General features: G+C 40.1%; 1 protein-coding gene across 4 annotated transcripts in view; it reads right to left on the bottom strand.

Annotated features, from left to right (window-relative positions):
• Nucleotides 1-1013: 1013 nt before the first annotated feature.
• Nucleotides 1014-23406, bottom strand: part of EVI5 (ecotropic viral integration site 5) — a 105393-nt gene continuing 83000 nt past the window's right edge. For all 4 annotated transcript variants that reach the window (XM_070746561.1, XM_070746564.1, XM_070746562.1 and 1 more), the window contains one exon: nt 1014-2256. In XM_070746561.1, coding sequence (XP_070602662.1) covers nt 1954-2256 — 303 coding nt within the window. In that variant the 3' untranslated portion in view covers nt 1014-1953. The remainder of the gene's footprint in view (nt 2257-23406) is intronic.

Genomic DNA, 23406 nt, shown 5'->3' with positions numbered 1-23406 from the left:
AAACCCTTAACGGAAATTTGTTAAATAGCGCTCAGAACCGTAGACTGGGCCGAACGTTTATATGACAATGTTCTAAGCACACAGCCAAGACAACACAGGAGTTGCTTAGGGACCACTCTGTGAATGTCCTAGAGTGGCCTAGCAAGAGGCCTTGACTTTGAACCCTATTGGAGCATCTCCGGAGGGACCTGAAAATGGCTGTCCACCGACGGTACCATCCAGCCTGACTGAGCTTGAGAGGATTTTATTTATTAGATTTATTTATTAGATTAGATTTGTATGCCGCCCCTTTCAAGGAAGAATGGCAGGAAATCCCCAATCAAGATGTTCAAAGCTCGTCACAAGCAAAAAGACTTGAAGCTGAAATTTATTTATTTATTTATTTATTCGATTTTTTTTAATGCCGCCCTTCTCCTTAGACTCAGGGCGGCTTACAACATGTTAGCAATAGCACTTTTTAACAGAGCCAATGCCCCCACAATCCGGGTCCTTATTTTACTCACCTCAGAAGGATGGAAGTCAACCTTGAGCCGGTGATGAGATTTGAACCGCTGACTTTCAGATCTACAGTCAGCTTCAGTGGCCTGCAGTACAGCACTCTACCTGCTGCGCCACCCCGGCTCTGTCAAATTGCTGTCAAATGTGTTTCAACAAAGTACTGAGTAAAGAGTCAGAAAACTTAAGCCAATGTGATATTTCAGTATTTTTAAAATAAATTTACAGACATTTTTAAAATTCTGTTTTCACTTTGTCATGATGGGGTACTGAGTATTAATGAAGGCAAAAAAAAAAGAATTTCAACAACTGTAGAACTGTAGAATCAGACTGCAGCATAACAAAATCGACAAAAGTGAAGTGGGGGTTGAATACTTTCTAAATGTGTATTATCTTCATAGGATAGGCATCTCACTGGCTGTATTTTCTATATTTTTATTTACTATAAAAAGTTATTTACTCCTCTTGAGCAAGTTTATCATCAACATTTTTGAGGAAGAGTTAAACTTAAGCATTCGTTAAATCATGAAAAAGGTTTTATTGTATAGTTACATATACACAAAGTTAAAATTTCAGTGAATAGCATAATTTCAAACATAATTAAATGGGACATCAACTGTAGATCATCTGATACACCGAAGTCTCAGAACGCGAATTAGTGTTTTTCTTATTTTTTCCCATACATCGCTCCCAATTTTACTTGCTTACACATAATTTCATTTTTCTTTTAAAATGCTAAGACACTCATATAACATTTACACATCTCATACAAAATTCAATATACATTTTAGGTAGGAGTACAGTTATACAAATATATACAAAATAGATATTATTTGTAGTTAATATATTTGATCAAATTCATTAGCAACATGTCAAAAACAAATGCACATAAATGTTGACAAAAGTTTTCAATCCTTTAGAATGAAGTATGACCCTTAATTATATAAAATAGCACAAATATAGGCTTTAAATTGGAAACTCCGTTAGTCTCCAGTAGTTGAAGTTAATTAAAAATAAGACACTCAAAACAATCAGATATTCCATATCTGATATTTTCTAACGTGCACACATCCATCTTGATTGCAAATTGCTTATGGAACATAGTTGTTCCCAGAGCATTAAACTATTGCACGAGATAGTTCCTTCTGAAGAGCAATGATTTTCCATATTTATGATCAGCAGCTATGGTTCTTGAGAAGGCAACGGTTATGAGTGCACATCTAGCATGAGAAACATACAAGGAATAGTAATTAATACTGTTAGAGTTGTCAACCACCCTTTATCTTCTCAGTCTACTGTATGGCAATAACGTCAAAAAGAAAGATTTGGCAAACACAGATGAAGTAGGGTGTGGCATCAGATAAGATGCAAGGACCAAGTCAACTTGAGTGCTTAATGCTAATTTTCTTAATTATGGAAGAAGTTCTTTGAGACTGAAAGCCAAACTTTTCACAGTGATCACACCGTAGTAGAATAAGACTCCATTCTTTTTTTATTGTTTTCCTTCTCAGTATTTGTGCTCGGTGATTCGGTGTTTTCAGTATCGCTATCGCTACTGTCTGCCACTGTTGGATTTCGCTCCATCTGACCGGTTCTGCTGTGCAAATGAAAATGGATCCCATGTTCTTGAATGTGATTGGATATAAAATCTTCATCTGAAGAAAGCAGTGATTCATCATCTCCTATCAAATGGTTCACGAAATGAATCCCATCAAAAGTGTTTGTGCCTGGAAAAGCTTTCTTACTTTTTAAGCATGCAATCTGTTAAAAGAGAGGGGGGGAAAGAAGAATTAGAGAACAGGTCCTTGTCCTCTTCATTTCCACTTGTGGACCATCTGCAGTTGAATTATGGGCTGCAATTACAAGAGTAGAGTTTCAGCATATGCAAGTCATTGCTCATTCTGTTTTAGAAGAATTTGAAACAAATGAAAATATTACATGACTGTAAACTGGTCCTGAATAACTTTACATAATGACAGTCTTGAAGAAAACATTCCAATGATAAACATGATTAATTAGACATTTGGGGCATTGGACTTTCTGACATTGTTCATTATTGAGATAAATTTCAACATCATCATTCAACTTACACGTGAATCATTTACAGTCTTGGAGAACAAAGCCATCAACAGACTTGAGCTATACATAAAAATTACAGAAAAGACCAGAAAGTTTTGTGGATGTAAGATTGCATTTTGGCTTTTGTGCATCATAGCCCGATTCTCTAAAATATTTGGGAGATTCAGGGTAAAAACCAGTTGTAATTTCATTTACATTTAAATTGAGTTAAAAATAAATTTAGTTACACTAAGAATTACCATTTGACAATAATTTTGGTGACTTCTTGGGACCTCAGGCTGAGTATTTTATACAACTGTTTTGTTATGTTTTGCAACGTTCTGCAAATATTTCCTCTTCACATCTTTATAAAACCTTTAAAAAATATTATTCTTATGCTTGATCATTATTGTAAGGAATTCTGTTGACATTATTTAGAATTTTAAAAGTACATTGTCCTTTCCAAAATGCAAAATGCACTTGAGAAACTATTAAAAGTCCAGACATTTCAGTTAATATAACATTATTATTATTAATTAATGAGCATGTTTAAAATATTTACAGCTTGTAGCTACTAGAGCTAATATTTCAAACAAAGTGCTTGTTGAAGATGAGAATAACTTATGTTCTAGAAATTTTTAGCCCATTTTGCTAGCTTGATTCTAACAAGTATTTCAGTGCAAGTGTCTTTAGGAAATGAACTATGCCAATAACTAATTAGATCTAAAATGAAAAGAGTACACACTCAATACTTCATGCACAGGGTTTTAAATAAGATGTTGAACCATAAATGGTGAGGAACCAATGAAAACATGCTTCAGATGTTAGAATCATAACATGAAATTACAACAGACTTTGTATGTAAAAGACCAGAATTAAAGGATGCTCAGAATAAAATATTTAGCAAGATGTCCCATTTGTCTTAGTAAGTCACCTCATTATTGTGAGAAATAATATTTGGAAAATGCCAGGAGCCTTGACCAAATTAGATATCTCTACCAGCAAGATTGCAGCATTTAAAAATTCAAATTAGAACTTGGTAGACTGAGTTTAGGAACTTCACATATGAGTCTGAAATTTTGACAGCTTCAAAGCCAACAGGAAACTGCAATTAACTAAGATCTGAAAAGTCATGTGTTATCCATCTTTACTTTAAGCACTATCAAATTGACTTGGCAACTAGTGTCCACTAAATTTTGTGAAGTTCCCCCCCCCCCAAAAAAAAACTTTTAACATGGAAACACCCACTCCACATGCAAAATCATGTTTCGTTTTATAATGTTTTAGTTTAGAAATTTTCAACTTCTTTTATCTTTGTATCTATTTTATTGTATTTTTTATCACTGTTGTAAGCCGCCCTGAGTCCTTCAGGATTGGGCGGCATAGGAGATAAATAAATGAATGAATGAATGAATGAATGAATCCTTAAGTAGCCTACAAAGTATCTCAGTGTCATTTAATATTGAAAAGAAATTGAAAATAATTTCAAAAAGGCTTTTGACTTTTTCTCCTGCGGATATTTTTCTTAAAGCCAAATTATCAAGTTTTGGCAGAATTAAATACTGGTCTTTCTGCATTCAAGGTATAATACAATAGAGAATCTGAAACAAACAGCAGTATCAGCTGCATGCTACTTGGTTTCAGTTACTGCACTGCAGACTGAAAATTATCCTGAAACAAGAAATAAAACATGAAGTGTGAGACACGTTCTTAAGCTGACTGAATGCCAAGTATTAAGATGTCTTTAAAAACATGTCCTATTAGCTTTGGATCTTTTAAATGTTAACTGTGGCTTAATAGTTGGACATGGAAGTCACCCATATCTGCCACACTGAATATGGTTATCTTCTTGAGAACACAACATATCTATGCTCCAAAAAGACAGAAATTCATACTGCTTGAACATTTTCACAACATGCTCTTCTTACCTGTAGTTGACTGTTACACCCAAACATAAGCAAGAAGAAAAAGATAGCAGAGGAAAAAAATTAGAAGTATTAAATCATTTAAATCTAAATTTTAAATGCAACAAACCAAGGCACTATTTAAGATTCAAATGCTCTAAAAATATTATCAATGGCCAATGTGTTACTTTGAGAAAAAAAATACAGCATAATTGCAAAAATTCCATAGTTTGAAGTTTTCTTTCGCTTAAACAACAACAGAAAAAATATATTGCCATACCGAAATGTCTAAGAATATATACCAAAGGACGGTTACCTCTATCATAATTGGAATTGCAACTTGGTGATGGTGCTAAGAATTGTCTCAAATCCGTGATTTTATAGGTTTAGAATTTAACGCACTGTTTGAAATGTTTCCACCAACTTCTATTATGTCCAAAATAAGAAAATATGCACTCTGGAATTAATTACAGTTTCTGTTGCCTTGAGTCACTTTAGTTACTCTAAAATTAAAATGTAGGCAATGCAAATTTCAGTTAGAGATCCATTGTATCTTATATCTTTCAGTTCTCTATGAAACATTGATATTTCTCCTCCAGCTTGAAAGTGTTGAGTACAGATGGTATAACCCAAAACATACTTTTATTCATTTGCACTGTGAAAGCTATGCAATATGCAAGTTGTATATCTATGTAATCTTTTTTTCTAACTACAGTTTGCATGTGAAGCTTACTTCCATAGTTTGTTTCTCTTGGTTGCAACATAATTAGGAAGCATTACCAAGAGATAAAACAGCAGCCCTACCTCAGTCAGCATCAGAAGTACAAAAAAACCTTATTAATCAGAAGGAGCCTTTTAGCCCCTTTTACACTAACAAACTTTATTAAAAGGCAATGTGTGTTGGTGAACCACATGATTCACCTCAACTGGTGTTCATGCCTTTTTTAAAATTGTTAATCTCAAATCAAATCAAACTTTTATTAGAGGCAAATAATCTGAAATTGTGAATCTGAAAAGGTGCTAACGGATTCCTTCTGTTAGCTGTTGGCTACCATAATTAGCCTAACGCTGTGTCCTCTTACAATATCTACTGTGATTATCTCAATAATCCTTGTCCAGGTGTGTATCAAAAGAACAAAAATGTTGAATTGGGCCTAAAAGCAAGCTGGACCAAATAATAAAAGAGTCATAAGTATAATATCTTGTGGTGAGCCCTCTGACTGTTGGTCCATACCAGGGGTTCCCAACAGTGATGGGCCACTACTGGAACTGCCGGGGCTATGTTCCGGTATCGATTTTTGGGATGCGCACACAGCTGTACATTCCCGGTGGGCACACACATGCCCCCACGCAAGATTTGGCTTCTGCGCATGCACAGCAAGCGAAGTCTCATGTGAAGATGCTCGTGCAAGTGAGATTTCAGCAAATTTCACCCATTTTTTTGCTGCTGCGCATGCGCGGAAGCAAAAATATCAATGAAAATTGCCGAAATCTCACTTTTGCACAGTTTCCCATGTGATTTCATTTGCTGTGCATATGCAAAGCCAAATCTCAGGTCAACAGGTGCACACGTGCGTGTCGGACGCATGGACACTGGCAACAGCCTCGGAGGGCGCACTGATAGCACCGAAGACGGCAGTCCTTCGCTGGTCCCCAACCCCCGGGCTGTGATTCACAACTGGACCACAGGTTGAGAAGGGCGCACGCATGAAGGTCCATTCACATGAGTGGCTGTAAGTGTGCACGAATGAATCTCCTCTCGCACAAGCATCTGAATGGAGCTTCACATTCAAACGGTCTCTGCTTTGCGTGACTGGAATTTCAGGTATGCATGCTTCAATTTTTAAAATTTATTCATTTATTTGTTTGTTTGTTTCTTTATTTGTTTGTTAGATTTGTACACTGCCCTTCTCCGAAAACTCGGGGCGGCTCACAGGATACAATGTAAAACAAAGCCTACAAAACAAATCTAATAAGTTGAAAACCACAGCTAAAAACCCAATATCAGTCAATCAATTCAATCACACCATGCATCGCATTTATCGGTTGCAAATGGAGATCATGTGAACACGAACTGCAACCATCCTAAGCATGCTGGTTGCCACACACCTGAATCACATGATAATGAGGCAGTGAAGGGCTACCAAATTTTTTACTACCACACTGTGGGCATGGTGTATGCAGGATGCCCTGCATTTTCTTTTAACATCTTTCAGTGCAAATTGGGTGCTCTGGAGTGGAGCTCCATTTTCGCTACCCCACTGCGTTCCCCCCCATTCAGGCAGTAGCCCACCCCTGCAATGAGGATACTGAAATGGCTACAACTTCAAGGAATACTCCTATGTTTCATTATTCAATGCTGTCATAATTTCAAGTGGTCGCTAAATGAGCAGTCAGTAAGCAAGAACTACCTGTATTTTCCAGGGTAGGACATAATTGTTAGAGAAAGATTATATTATTTAAACTGCATCATCATAGGTCATTGTGCTATTTCGTTAAAAAAACTTTTCACATACACGGAGTCCTTGACTTACCACCACAAATGAGTCCAAAAACTGAGAAATTTGTCCCATTATTACGACTTTTCTCGCCACATTTGTTAAGTGAATCACTGCACTTCTTAAATTAGTAACACAGTTATTAAGTGAGCCTGGCTTCCCCATTGCTTGTCAGAAGGTCTCAAAAGAGATCACATGATCTTGGGACCATGGGGATGCTGCAATGATCATAAGTGTGAAAAATGGTCATAAGTCATTCCCCCCCCCCCAGTGTTGTTGTAACTTTGAAAAGTCATTAAAAGAACTGTTGTAAGTCGAGGACTACTTGTACAGGCCTGGATAACTGGATTGTGTAATAGTCAGTTTAGTTTCCTTTAGCCCACGCCATATCTTGAAAGGCAAACTATTATACCCCATGATCTAAGAAGAGGTAACAAATACGTTTAGTAATGATTAACTCTCACGGCATGTTATACAAATGAGATTCAGAATCCATTCATACATATTATTCCAGGCAAAAGCTGCTATTAATGTGAGCCATTCAGATTACTGCATTTATCTGAAATAAAGAACATCTTTCTTCCCAAATAATTTACCTTTAAAAGGGAACAGTCAATTTAAATTTCCCGACAATATGATAATATACATAAGATGTGGGTAAGTATGGATGGGAGGGAAGGAGGATTATATTAATTTTTGGGAGGTGGAGGAAAATGCTTTCCTTTCAGGTAAGTACTATAAAACAAAACCTGAATATTTGTAAATGGTTCAAATGTCCACATATTATGATGATGCAGTTTTGTTACAGCTGAGCATGTTATGACACTTCACTTTTACAGAAATACCAAAAGTGTAACTAGACTAAAAGTTAAAGTTATGCATATCTTAATTCGGAGTATATATTTATATTCTAAACATCTGGATAATTTTATTTTATTTTTAAAAACCATCATGGGAGTAGGTTTCTAGCAGCTTTATCACTTATCTAAAAACTAAACAGCAAACCGGAAAAAAAGATTTTTAACACTAAGATGTTGTAGTGCTAGCTTGACAAAGATTAAAACTTGTGATACATGGAGAGCAAAAGAGTAAGTCAGAACAGGAAACCAATAACTTGATCAGGCAGGGTCATGACTTTCTGATCACTGTGCTAATGCCATGTAATCAAACGTTTTGAAAACTTAATAGAAAGTATGTGATTGAAATGATAGTGTGCAATCAGAAGAACATGTTTCAAACTCAATTCTATAAGTAGCTTTGCTTATTGCAAAACAGATCCTAGTGCCGTATTATTTAGCACAGTCTCCAATCCCTGGGCTGCGACCCACTACTGGGGCTGGGGCTTATTTGCAGCCAGCAGGCCGGGGCGCATGTGCACAACTTAACTTGCACAAATGGAGCTGCGGGTGCACTTCAACATGCTGCTCACACAGCCCAGTTCCTCTCCCCCACCACAGCTGGGCCACCAATCTGCAGGTTTGAAAGACTTATGCTGCTAGTAGCATCAGTATTGGGTTCCTATCTGGACAGGTGGGTGGGGGTGGGACGGTGCTCTGGTAGCGAAAATGGAGCTGTGCGGGCAGCTCCAGGTGACAGGTGGGCATGCGCGTCGGAGCAAGATTTTGTTCTGCACATTTGCAGGAAGCAAAACCTTGTGAGAGGATGCACGGGCACGCAAAATTTTGCTTCTCCACATGTGTGGAAGCCAAAAAATCACCGTAATCTCATGCACCCATGCGTCTTCTTGTGAGATTTGCTTCTTGTGCATACGCAGAAGCCAAATCTTGCTCCAAGGCGCATGTGCACCAACCGGACGCACTCACCGGTCACCTGGAGCTGCCGCGCATCCACACCGGTAGCAGAGGTAAGTTGCAACGCACGCCTGAGTAGGATGCATATTATTTTATTATTATTTATTAGATGTGTATGCCGCCCCTCTCCGTAGACTTGGGGCGGCTCACAACAGTGATAAAAACAATACATGGTAACAAATCTAATAATTAAAATCTAGAATAACAGTTTTACATTAAAAAGTCTAAAAAGAAAAAAAAACCCCAATAGATAAAATACATACACACAGTCATATCATGCACAAAATTACATAGGCAAGGGGGGGATGTCTCAGTTTCCCCCATGCCTGATGACAGAGGTGGGTTTTAAGGAGTTTACGAAAAGCAAGGAGGGTGGGGGCAGTCCTTATCTCTGGGGGGAGATGATTCCAGAGGGTTGGAGCCACCACAGAGAAGGCTCTTCCCCTGGATCCCACCAGACGACATTGTTTAGTTGACGGGACCCAGAGAAGACCAACTCTGTGGGACCTAACCAGCCGCTGGGATTCGTGTGGCAGAAGGCGGTCTCGCAGATATCCTGGTCCAGTGCCATGAAGGGCTTTATAGGTCATAGCCAACACTTTGAATTGTGACCGGAAACTGATCAGCAACCAATGCAGACTGCGGAGTGTTGGAGTAACATGGGCATACTTAGGGAAGCCCATGATTGCTCTCGCAGCTGCATTCTGCATGATCTGACGTTTCCGAACACTTTTCAAAGGTAACCCCATGTAGAGAGCGTTACAATAGTCGAACCTCGAGGTGATGAGGGCATGAGTGACTGTGAGCAGTGACTCCTGGTCCAGACAGGATTCAACATAGAATGATAATCCTCGGCAGCCATCATAAATTGTAAAGAAAATAAGGACATTGTGATAAATAACCTAATAAAGAGGTATAACGTGAAAGATTGCTTAAGATAATCAATTACGGTCTCATTAAGTCAGATTGAAAAAGGAAATTTTGTTTCTTATAAAATCAAGCTGGATTATAAAATCCCCCTTCACCTACCATTGTCAGCATTATTAAATTTTTCTATTAAAATGTATTTATTGACATATACGTTTCACAAACTCGATCCTCTGTTCCTTATCAGAGTTAAATTTCCAAGAAAATTAGTCCTCTGCATTTCACATTGTTTAACAACATTATCAACAACATTATCAACAATTTATTTAAATTCAATTTATATGATTTTCCCCTTTATACCATGGAACTGGGGTGGATAATAATCAGTAAAAACTATCCTAAAATTAGATTGGCTTTCTTCAAATCTCTTTACCTTGCTATATTCAACACTTTCTCTTATTCATGTATAATTCAAAATATTAGATATAATGTAATGAGCTACTGAGAATATTTCTAGTTCATAATTCCAATACAGATCTACCGTACACCCGCCCGCCTCTTCCTTTCTTTCTTTTTTTCTTTTCTTCTTTCTTTTCTTTCTTTTTTATTTTTCTTTTTTGTTTGTTTGTTTGCTTTGTTTTGTCTTTTGTTTAATGTTAAATGCATATTGTCTAGGCCATAATTTGACACACAATCTTTGTTTCTTAATTACTCGTTTCTTTTTTTCCTTCTGTATCTCAATATGTTTACACTGTTATTTGTACTTAAATGTATTCATTGTATTTATCCTTGTAAATAAAAACTTTATTAAAAAAAAATAGTGCAAGTAGTAAATATTGACATTAAAATAATTCTTCACTCTCAAAAAAAAAAAAATTACAAAGAAAAATTAAAAAACAGCTTCCATTAGACTAAGTCAACCGGGCAGTTTAACAATAAGAAACCAATGGAAATATAGGTAGTCCCTGGTCACATGACATCTTACTTGTTGACCATTTTGCTCAACAACTGAAGATCCCAGGCCCAACTGTGGTCCTAAGTTGAGGACTACCTGTAGAACTGTAGTTTCTACCGTGATGGTAGATGGGTGGAAAAGGAACTATCTAGCTGGATATGAATTACATTAAACGTTTTGTCAATTATCTTAAACACAGAATGTAACATGTAAATATTAAATTTGAGGAATCCCTGAGTTCTTCGGGATTGGACGGCATAGAAGTCGAATAAACAAACAAACAAATAAATATTGAATTTGTAGGTTACACCTTCTTTCAGATAATTCTGAGGTAAATTAAAAAACAACATGGTTTTTTGGATTCAATTTGGGTGCTTCAAAATGCACAATACCACAAACTCAGTTCCTGTCTGTGATTTATTAAAGGAGCTACATCTGTTTCCAGCATCATCCTGTTACAATGAAAGTCTCTCTGTAGCAGCCATGCGATCCTAGAAATAGAATGTAGCTGTTACAAGTCGCAGGCTGGGTGCTGTGATCTCATTCCCTTCTCTCTTGAAATGCATCTTTTGAACGGAATCTGAGCTCCCAAAAATGGCACAAGGGAGTTTCTCTCCTTCTCTCTCTCTCTCTCTCTGTCTCTCTCTCTCTCACTCACACACACACACACACACACACACACAAAATGGTATTAAGGCCCTCAACCTTAATAGCTATCTGGCATAAACAGCAGTTCTATTTTTCTAAAATGCACACACCCTTCAACATATCAGTGTGAATAAAGTTACTTTCAAACCGAGGGTCCACAAAGCTGCTATGTTAGATTGGGTATTTGCTAACCACCTGACCTCACAAATGCTATCTTATCGCATCACAGTTTCCTCAGACTGACCACAATCACTGAAAATCTAGACTCCACCAACATAGATGCTCAGAATCTGACACGTAATAACAAAAACAGCAACTTTGAGTTGTCCAATAACTTTGCTGTTGTGGGAGGACAAATCTGGTGGTGTGGTCTTGTCTTACTGCATCTGCAAGATACCGTACAAGGAAAGCACATGATTTATTGTTCTGAAAGTTTTCACCACAAGTTGGAACCCATTTTAAATCTGAAAACATTTCTCCCACCCCCCTCCACCCCCAGTTTCAGAAGATCATGGAGCAGAAGTTTACGTTGTATTGTGTATTCTCATATTACAAATGTATGCATAAATGTCAAAAGTTTGTATTGATCATCTATCTTCTTGGTGATGAATAGTTAAAAATTTAAAATTAACTTACAATAAATCAATCTCACCTACAAAAAGATATTGACAAAATTGAACAGGTCCAAAGATGGGCTACAAGAATGGTGGAAGGTCTTAAGCATAAAACGTATCAGGAAAGACTTCATGAACTCAATCTGTATAGTCTGGAGGACAGAAGGAAAAGGGGGGACATGATCGAAACATTTAAATATGTTAAAGGGTTAAATAAGGTTCAGGAGGGAAGTGGTTTATTAGGAAAGTGAATACAAGAACAAGGGGACACAATCTGAAGTTAGTTGGGGGAAAGATCAAAAGGAACATGAGAAAATATTATTTTACTGAAAGAGTAGAAACAAACTTCCTCCTCTTCCTACAAACTTCCTTGGAACAAACTTTCAGCAGACGTGGTTGGTAAATCCACAGTAACTGAATTTGAACATGCCTGGGATAAACATATATCCATCCTAAGATAAAATACAGAAAGTAGCATAAGGGCAGACTAGATGGACCATGATGTCTTTTTCTGCCATCAATCTTCTATGTTTCTAATGTTTCAATCGAAGCCATCAACGCAATCATCCCTAGGGCTCTGTCACATTTCCAATGGCATTAACAGGGTCTTCAAAGATGGCTGAAGGCCACCAGGTTGGGCCTAATCTATTTTTTCATATGGTGATACTTCAAAGAATAGATGCCTCAGAGGAAAAGATCTCTTCTGGGCCATGCCAGATAGCAGTTTTTAACAGAAGGGATCCATGATATGACTCTTCAATTCAGGCTCAGATACTAAATTGTAACAACAGCCAGGTTCTAAACTATTTCTTCAAAGATTACCTACAATACTTTGTACTGAGGATAAGTAAAGGATGGAAGATAACGGTGCACTTGGTGTAATAATTGAGTCAATCTCCTATTAACAACTTGGTTATTTTATTTCTAGATCAACAATTGGTTTTTTGGATCTTTTGCTTGGACAGAGATGTAACTGATGTGGGTGATTTCTGTCCCCGACCAATGAGGATAAAGCAGTTTTTGGAAGCTTATGAAAAGGGAGCTGCAAATAATATAGATGTAGTTGTTGATGATAAGGGGCAAACTAATAACGAAAATAATGTTCTTCGGGTAATGTGCACAAATGCTCGAAGCTTGAGCAACAAGCTCTGTGAATTAATGGCCATAATATATAGAGATAATTTGGACCTGGTTGCCATAACTGAGACATGGTTTAAGGATTCTAATGAATGGGAAATATCCATACCAGGATATACACTGTATAGGAAGGATAGAATAGAGAGAAGGGGAGGTGGAGTAGCCATTTATATTAAAGAAAATCTAAAAACAACACTAATTCAAAATACGTGTCAAGATCTAGAGACTCTCTGGATTTGCATGCAAAATAAAGAAGGTTCTGTCATTAGAATTGGGGTGATCTATAGGCCTCCAGGGCAATCTGAGGAATATGACAACAAGATGGTGGATGAAATTACCCAAATGGCAGTAAAGGGAGATATTGTGGTTATGGGTGATTTCAACATGCCTGATGTTGACTGGAATATCCCCAGTGCCCTTACATGCAAAAGTAAGAATATAGTAGAGGCATTTACAGGAGCAGCTCTGGCACAGCTGGTTAAGACACCAACTAGAGGGGAGAATATTCTAGATTTAGTTTTTACGAATGGGAATTGGGTTTCAGATGTCAAGGTGGGAGAAAATTTAGGTTGCAGTGACCATCTATCTTTGTGGTTTGATGTAAAAACTCATTGTGAGCAATCCTATAATGCAACCAAAGTATTGGATTTCAGAAAAACAAATTTTAATGCAATGGGAGAATATTTAGATAATGAATTAAAGGGGAGGGATAAAATGGCAGGAGCGAGCATCCAGTGGACTGTATTAAAAAGGGCCATCTTAAAAGCCACTGGACTGTATGTAAGACAAATAACTAAAGGTAAAAGGAAGAAGAAACCGCTATGGTTTAGCAATGATGTAAGGGCTATAGTCAATGAAAAAAAGGCTGCCTATAGGAGGTATAAAGAGTCTGGAAGTATAGCTGATAGGGAGGTATATAAAATGAGACAGAAGGAGGCGAAACAGATAATATATGCTGCTAAAGCCTCAAAAGAGGAAGAAATTGCCAAATCTGTAAAGAAGGGGGATAAAACCTTCTTCAGATATATTAATGATAAGAAGAAGAAAAACTGCGGCATCACGAAGCTTAGTACCGGGAATAATACATGCATTAATGGGAATAAGGAGATCGCTGACCATTTCAATAGCTACTTCTGTTCAGTTTTCTCAAAAGACACCTTACAAAATAATACTATAGAGGGATATAGCATTGCTTCCAGCTGTACGGATTCAGCTCCAGTGATCTTAGAAGCCAATGTCTTAGAAGAACTTGAACGATTAAAGATAAATAAGGCAATGGGTCCAGATGGCATCCACTCCAGAGTTCTTAAAGAACTCAGATCTGTCATTGCTACCCCCCTGACTGATTTGTTTAACCAATCCTTGTTAACAGGAGAAGTTCCTGAGGATTGGAGAATGGCCAGTGTTGTGCCTATTCACAAGAAGGGCAGTAGAGAAGAAGCTGGTAACTACAGGCCAGTTAGCTTGACATCAGTTGTAGTTAAAATGATGGAGACTCTACTCAAAAAGAGGATAAATCAGCACCTAAAAAACAATAACTTATTAGACCCAAATCAGCATGGCTTTACTGAAGGCAAATCATGTCAGACTAATCTCATTGATTTCTTTGACTATGTCACAAAGGTGTTGGATGAAGGTGGTGCCGTGGATATTGCCTACCTGGACTTCAGCAAAGCCTTTGATACGGTTCCACATAAAGAGCTGATAGATAAATTAGTGAAGATTGGACTTAATCCCTGGATAGTTCAATGGATTTGCAGCTGGCTGAAGCGTAGACATCAGAGAGTTATTGTTAATGGCGAGTATTCCGAGCAGAGTCAGGTTACAAGCGGTGTGCCACAAGGATCTGTTCTGGGTCCTATTCTTTTTAATATATTTGTGAGTGACATAGGGGAAGGTTTGGTAGGGAAGGTTTGCCTATTTGCCGATGACTCTAAAGTGTGCAATAGGGTTGATATTCCTGGAGGCGTCTGTAATATGGTAAATGATTTAGCTTTACTAGATAAATGGTCTAAGCAATGGAAACTGCAGTTTAATGTTTCCAAATGTAAAATAATGCACTTGGGGAAAAGGAATCCTCAATCTGAGTATTGTATTGGCAGTTCAGTGTTGGCAAATACTTCAAAAGAAAAGGATTTAGGGGTAGTGATTTCTGACAGTCTCAAAATGGGTGAACAGTGCAGTCAGGCGGTAGGGAAAGCAAGTAGGGTGCTTGGCTGCATAGCTAGAGGTATAACAAGCAGGAAGAGGGAGATTATGATCCCACTATATAGAATGCTGGTGAGACCACATTTGGAATACTGTGTTCAGTTCTGGAGACCTCACCTACAAAAAGATATTGACAAAATTGAACGGGTCCAAAGACGGGCTACAAGAATGGTGGAAGGTCTTAAGCATAAAACGTATCAGGAAAGACTTAATGAACTCAATCTGTATAGTCTGGAGGACAGAAGGAAAAGGGGGGACATGATCGAAACATTTAAATATATTAAAGGGTTAAATAAGGTCCAGGAGGGAAGTGTTTTTAATAGGAAAGTGAACACAAGAACAAGGGGACACAATCTGAAGTTAGTTGGGGGAAAGATCAAAAGCAACATGAGAAAATATTATTTTACTGAAAGAGTAGTAGATCCTTGGAACAAACTTCCAGCAGATGTGGTAGATAAATCCACAGTAACTGAATTTAAACATGCCTGGGATAAACATATATCCATCCTAAGATAAAATACAGAAAAAAGTATAAGGGCAGACTAGATGGACCATGAGGTCTTTTTCTGCCGTCAGACTTCTATGTTTCTATGTTTCTATGTTTCTATGTTTCTATGTTTCTAAGTCATATGATGTTGTTTGGTTGTAATGGAACTAAAACATATAAACCCATGTCACACCAACACTCCGCAGTCTGCATTGGTTGCCTATCACTTTCCGGTTACAATTCAAAGTGTTAGTTATGACCTATAAAGCCTTTCATGGCATTGGACCAGAATATGCCAGGACCACCTTCTGCCGCACAAATCCCAGTGACCAATTAGGTCCCACAGAGTTGGCCTTCTCCGGGTCCCGTCGACGAAACAATGTCGTCTGGCGGGACCCAGGGGAAAAGCCTTCTCTGTGGCGGCCCCGACCCTCTGGAATCAACTCCCCCCAGAGATAAGGATTGCCCCCACCCTCCTTGCCTTTCACAAACTCCTTAAAATCCACCTCTGCCGTCAGGCATGGGGGAAATTGATTCCCCTTGGGCCGTTCCATTTTATGCATGGTATGTCTGGGATGTATGATTGTTTTTATATTAAGGATTTTAAATTGTTTTTAATAATTGGATTTGTACTGTGCTTTATTGTTGTGAGCCGTTCCGAGTCTTCGGAGAGGAGCGGCATACAAATCTAATAAATGAATGAATGAATGACTGAATGAATGAATGAATGAATGAACGAACAAACAAACAAACAAACAAACAAACAAACAAATAAATAAAAGAAACTGGGTTTTGTGGTTTTAAGGAAGTAAATTTCTTAAATTTAAATTTGCTTAAATTTATTCCTATTATTTAGCACAGGGATGTAAAAATCATGGCCCATGTCCTGGATGTATCATACACCGCCCCTCCTCCCGGTTTAGTAAAGGGGGGGAAAGTTGTGATATGTCACATGACAACATCACATTGTGTGTTTGACATCCCTGATTTAGCACTATCTGAGAATCCCTTTTTTTCTTATTTAGCCTGAATAATTTAGCAAAATAATTATTTAGCATTAACAATTGTCTAAAAGTAGAATGTTTCATCTGTACTAAGCCCATTTTGTTTTAACAGAAACATGATCTGAACAAGAGATAATAGAATCAGAATAATCAGGATCATTTACTAACTGCATTAGGAAAGAAACATCAGAAGAGTGATAGTGCAAGGTTCAATGGGGATAGGAAGAAAGATTTTTTTAGCTTTCAAGTTTAAGAAAAGGAAGTGACATAGTTTCAGAAAAGAGATCCCCTATCTAAATAATCTCTGCAGGTATTTATCTGTAATGATTAAAAACCTTCCATTGAAGAGAATCTAGATATCAGTCAAATGTTCTTCAGCTAAACATTTCCTTATCATAAATATAACTTGTATCTCTGAGCAATTCTTGCTCTACATTTTGTTTACTTGCAGATCCACAATCAAAAGAATAGTTAAAGTTACAATAAACTAAAGACTTTTTAAAAAAATCTAGGCTTATTGCTTGCAGAGGTGAAATATAAAAAGGTCACATAAGATTAATATCCTTCAACTACTTTTCACAACAATTAAATGTAACATACCTACAGATATGAATTTGCTATAAAAATAGGGTATTGTTCGGTAGTTCTCAACTTACAGGCAGTTGTTTTAGCGACTATTATTCAAAGTTATGATAGACACTCCAAAATATATTTATGATCCAGTTCTGATGGATGACACTTTCCATAGTTACATGACAGCATCTTGGGTGCACACCAACTAGCCTGCATTTATAGCTATTTGTGGTTATGTGGTTATATTTTTGCCAAAAAACATTAATTTTTTTTTCTGGCAAAAATGTCCCAAAGCAAACAATGAATTTGCTTAACATGTGGAATTTGTTTAACAACGATGGATTCAATTAACAAACATGGTGATTCATTTAACATCTGTTGCAAAAAAAGTTCATAAAACCAAGTCAGACACATGGCATTCTACTTTATGACCATCACGACTTACAACCGTAATGGGAAGTTCTCCATTATGGTCTTAAGTTGAGAATTAGCTGTACATATCAATTTCATATTTTGATGGAAATTACCTGTTAAAAAGAGGCTAATAATACTTCAAATCAAAGAACATGTAAAACAGAAGGGATTAATAAGTTACCCAAAACAAAACCGCAGAAGAAAAATGTCTGTTCTAATAGAGGTGATTGGCATTACAATTCAGATATGGTATTGCTACTGGATTTACTGCATAGAATCCAGCTGCTTTTACTATACAGATAAATTATTGCCTTAGAATTTTTTTTTAAAGGAGAGGATCTAAAAACACTTCACAATGCAAAAGTCACAATCTGCAAATCCAGGATTTTTCTTCATTCTATAACTGGAAACCACTATTCCTTCCTTCTACTTCCCAAGAAACTTTGTGGTTTGCCAATGTAGCCTGTGGGCAATCTTATCCATTTTAATCTTATATACCACTCCTCTAATCTACACAACACATTTGTTCTTTGGAGTATCCAACAGGAAGCCAAAACTACTGTTCAGGAATGCAGAACATATGTAAATGGCACTAACTCCAATTAAAGCAGTTGATACAATTGAGAAATAGTACAAATGAGAGAACAGTAAAAATATTTTTTTAATTTGGATTCAATCTTTTCAAGAGCCAACTGAATCAATACATCTTCCTGAAGAGGCCTGTTTTTGTATCTGGCTGATTTTGGCTCATGTTAATATTTATGATAGTTAGCAGCACATACTTACAGGCAAAACCTGATAGTCTAGATATGGAAACAGGTCACTAAACAGATCCTTTCAGAAAATTGCTTTGCAAAGTTTTCCAACTAATGAAATGCAGGCACTGTCGTTTATGTTATAGTATGCAACATAGTTTTGACCTATGGTGGCATTTACTGAATGCTGGAAAAGCAAGCAATCAGTTTGTTTCGATAATTTCAAGTCCAGTGCTGTGTTTGCTTAGAAACAGCCGGCCGGTTAGAGCCGTGCGATTGGCGTCCCTATCCAAGGTTCTGATAGGGCGCTTTCCATAGTTACTTTGCAAGCGGGAAAGCTACTGTGTATTGGATTGGTTCCTGCCTCAGCCAGGGCTTGCTATATAACACTGTGAGTATTGTATGTTCTCTCTAAGCCTGTACCTGCCTGTCTGGCATGCATTCTGTATTAAAGCCATCCGTTAAATAAGGCCTCCTCTGTTTTACTGGCGACGAGGATTCTCGCCATTTCTTGAGGAATTCTATGCTTGGACTCTGTACGTAAGTGAAAATGTCAGTGCAGCTTACTTTCGCCCCTTTCAATCCCCAAGGGGAGACATGGGAGTCCTATGTCGCCCGTTTCGATTGCTTCTTAATCTCCAACGGGTACACGGAAATTTCCGGAGACAGGAAAAGATCTTATTTCCTGGGGTTTTGTGGCCCCAAGATGTTTGAAACTGCCCGAGCATTGTTTGCCCCTACTTCAATCCATGATGTATCTTGGGAAGACTTTTTAAAAACCTTGCAGGATCATTATGCCCCGGCTCCATCTCGGTGTGCGAGGCGCTATAAATTTTACCAGCGGAACCAAGCCGAGGGGGAGTCTATAAATGACTATGTGGCCGCCCTGCGCCGTGCGGCACTGTATTGCGAGTTTGCTGACCTGAATGACTACCTCCTAGACAGGCTTGTAATCGGGGTGAGAGACGGTCGGCTTAAGCGGCGTCTCCTGGCCATTAGGGATTTGACATTTCAAGCGGCGCTAGCGGAGGCTCGTGCGTTTGAGCTGTCAACGCAGTCGCTGGCAGCCATGGACAGCACCGTTAATGTCACCCGTAAGACTACGGTTTCCACTGATAGGGCCACCGTTCTTCCTGAAGAGGATGGCAGTCATGAAGCAGAGGAGGAGGAGGTGTGCAAGTTGGCAGTGAACAGGAACCGGGACGCCCCTGTTACCCGTCCCAGGCCACCCCAGTCACCTTGTCAGGGCTGTGGGGGCAATCATCTGAGGTCCTCCTGCCCTTCCCGTGATGCCGTGTGTTGGCATTGTGGTGCCAAAGGGCACCTTTCCAGGGTCTGCCGTTCCCGCAGAGTTTCCACAGCCGCAGCCCGTGAGCAATGGGAGCCCCAGAGTTTCATTCCCCGATGGCAGAAGAAATTCCCTTCAAACCGGCATGAGGATTGCAACGCTATCTATAGTCGGCCACGTTTGGCTACCACTTTTGTGAAGGAGATGTCTAGTTCAGCGGAAAAGATCTCGTTGGAGGTCCAGTTGGGCACTTCGAGGTGCCCTATGCAAGTGGACACTGGATCTGCCCATTCCTTAATTTCGTGGGCGACATTGAAGCGCTGTTTTCCAGCTATCAGCAGAGGTCGCCTGTCTCCATGCGCTGTGCAACTGAAAGACTATCAAGGGACACCAATTCCTATTTTGGGGGAGGGCCGTTTCCCAGTCCGTTTCAAAACTTTCGTGGGCAAATTGCCTCTTATCGTGATTAATGGGCCCTTTTCTAATCTTTTAGGATTGGACTGGTTCAAGGCTGTGGGACTCTCTGTGACTGGAGTAAATACTGTCAGTGATATGGGAAGGTTTGAGGTCCTGGCGCGGGAGTTTCCAACAGTATTTGATGGTCAGTTGGGCTGTTATACGGGAACCCCGATCTCATTCGGTTTAAACCCGCAAGAACCGGCGGTTCGTTTAAAAGCCCGCCGGGTGCCCATTCCCCTCCGGCCAAAAGTGGATGAGGAACTGGACAGACTGATTGCCCAGGGGGTGCTAGAACCGGTGGATCAGGCAAAATGGGAAACCCCGGTGGTCATTGCATTCAAGGGGGATGGGGGAATTAGGCTGTGTGGGGACTATAAATGTTCCATTAACAAAGCGTTGGCACACCACTCATATCCGTTGCCAGTGGTGCAACAGCTGCTGCACACTTTGGGAAAGGGTCGGGTGTTCGCAAAGCTTGACCTGTCTCAGGCTTATCAGCAGCTTCCCGTTGACCCCCTAGCTGCAGAAGCGCAGTCAATCATCACCCATCGGGGGGTATTCAAGTGTCACCGCTTACAATTTGGGGTCTCCATTGCCCCAGGTCTATTCCAGGGCCTGATGGAAAGGTTGCTATATGGGCTCGAAGGAACTGTGCCATATTTTGATGACGTCCTGGTGTCGGGGAGTTCCACAGATGAGTTGATGGCACGAGTAAGAAAGGTTTTGTCCAAGTTCAGGGATGCGGTGCTTAAACTAAAAGAAAAAAAGTGTGTTTTTGGTGTCCCGAGGGTGGAATTCCTGGGCTTTATTGTAGATGGGGAGGGAATTCACCCCACCCCTGAAAAGACACGGGCGATTAGGGATGCCCCCAGGCCACGTTCCAAGGCTGAGCTGCAAGCTTTTTTGGGTCTCTTAAATTTTTACGCGGTTTTTATTCCGCATAAGGCATCGGTGGCCGAGCCTTTACACCGGCTTTTGGACAAGCACTCAAACTGGCACTGGGGAAGAAGGGAGGAAGTGGCATTTAACGGGGTCAAGGCAATACTTTTGTCCAACAATGTGCTGACCCAATACTCACCAGGTTTACCTTTAATTTTGACTTGTGACGCTTCACAACACGGGGTGGGCGCTGTCCTCAGTCACAGACTGCCAAGTGGAGCCGAAGCCCCTCTGGCATTTTTCTCTCGCACATTGGCTTCAGCAGAAAGAAATTATGGACATACAGTATCGACAAGGAGGCGCTGGCACTAATTGCGGGGGTCAAGCGGTTCCACGATTACTTATATGGGAGACATTTCGAATTAGTCACAGACCACCAACCATTGCTGGGGCTTTTATCTGGCAGCCGTCAAAGTCCGGTGGTCCTTTCACCCAGGATGTCTCGTTGGATCGTCTTCCTAGCGAACTACAATTATACGTTATCCTATAAGCCAGGACACCACATAGCACACGCTGATGCCCTGAGCAGATGCCCGCTGCCAGATGTTCTCGTCGAACCGGCTCCGGCGAGCTCCGTGTTCGCTCTATCTGAGAGCACTATTCCTATTTCTGCAACCGAAGTAGCGGGAGTAACTGGTCGAGATGCCATTCTGTCCCAAGTAAGGCAATGGGTGTTAAGAGGATGGCCAGCTGCAGCCCCCGCAGATGTTTTTGTCCCATTTTTCAGGTGTCAATCAGAATTCTCTGTAGAGAAGGGGGTGGTGCTGCGAGGAAGTAGGGTGGTAATTCCAGAAACCTTGCGCAGCCAGGTGCTGGCATTATTGCATAGGGGTCACCCTGGCATAGTGCGCATGAAGAGCTTAGCTCGGGACTATGTTTGGTGGCCTGGGTTGGATAAGGCGGTAGAGCTAACAGTAGCTGGATGTGCAGCGTGCCAGGAAAGTCGCCCTTTCCCTCCTCGAGCCGAGCCGCTGGTATGGGAGCCGCCAGCTGGACCGTGGGCTCGTATACACATTGACTTAGCCGGTCCCTTTATGGGACAGACCTTCCTAATAGTCGTGGATGCCCATTCGAAATGGGTGGAAGTTGTCCAGCTCAGATCTACCTGCGCTCAGGCGATCATAGATGCCCTACTGACTTTATTTGCCACGCATGGGTTCCCCGACCTTCTCGTTTCTGACAACGGTCCCCAGTTCACAGCGGTGCAGTTTGAGTCATTCTTAGCATCAGCTGGCATCAGACATGCGTTAAGCTCGCCTTGGCATCCGGCCAGTAATGGCCAGGCGGAACGGGCAGTTAGGTCTGTAAAAGACGCCCTTAAGAGGATGCCACAAGGTTCTTGGCAGGAAAGGCTAGCAGATTTGTTGCTAGCGCAACATTCCACCCCCTGTGTGGCCACGGGTAAAACCCCAGCCGAACTGTTGATGGGTCGCAAGCTCCGCATCATTCTTGATAGACTGCACCCATGGTACTCACAAACAGTGCAGTGGCCAGTAACCCCGACCCGACAGGTAAAAATTGGAAACACTGTTTTTGTGAGGTCATACTCAGGAGGACGGAATTGGGAAAGGGGAACGGTAAGCAGAGAGCTGGGGCCTCGATCTTTTGAAATAGAACTTTTGGATGGAAGGGTTTGGAAGAGGCATTTAGACCAGATCCAGATTGACAGGGCAAGCGATCTCCAAAGGGAAGGAGAAAGTGAGCAGCCGGAATCGGTTCACAGTCAGTTTCAGCCGCCCGTAAGACTGTCAGGGGGAAACGCTGCCTCAGAGTCATTAAGGGGTGAGGAAGTTCTGGATTCAGAAGAGGGAGTGCAGGAATCAAATTCGGAGAGGATTCCCGAGCAGGCGGTCATGCCTCGGCGCTCCGAGAGAGTGCGCTACAAACCGGCATATTTAAAGGACTATGTATGTGTCAATCAAGGGGTTAGGAGTGCTGTGTTTGCTTAGAAACAGCCGGCCGGTTAGAGCCGTGCGATTGGCGTCCCTATCCAAGGTTCTGATAGGGCGCTTTCCATAGTTACTTTGTAAGCGGGAAAGCTACTGTGTATTGGATTGGTTCCTGCCTCAGCCAGGGCTTGCTATATAACACTGTGAGTATTGTATGTTCTCTCTAAGCCTGTACCTGCCTGTCTGGCATGCATTCTGTATTAAAGCCATCCGTTAAATAAGGCCTCCTCTGTTTTACCATAGATATTTCAGTTATTCCAAATATACCTATGCCTTCATGCCTCAGCAGGTGATAACATTATACCAGTAAGATAAGGCCTGACAGTATTTATAGGTGGGAGAT

This window comes from Erythrolamprus reginae, chromosome 3 (assembly GCF_031021105.1).
Source record: "Erythrolamprus reginae isolate rEryReg1 chromosome 3, rEryReg1.hap1, whole genome shotgun sequence".
Lineage (NCBI taxonomy): Eukaryota > Metazoa > Chordata > Lepidosauria > Squamata > Dipsadidae > Erythrolamprus > Erythrolamprus reginae.
The sequence above is the reverse complement of the archived record's forward strand: the minus strand, read 5'-3'. Positions and strand labels throughout refer to the sequence as shown.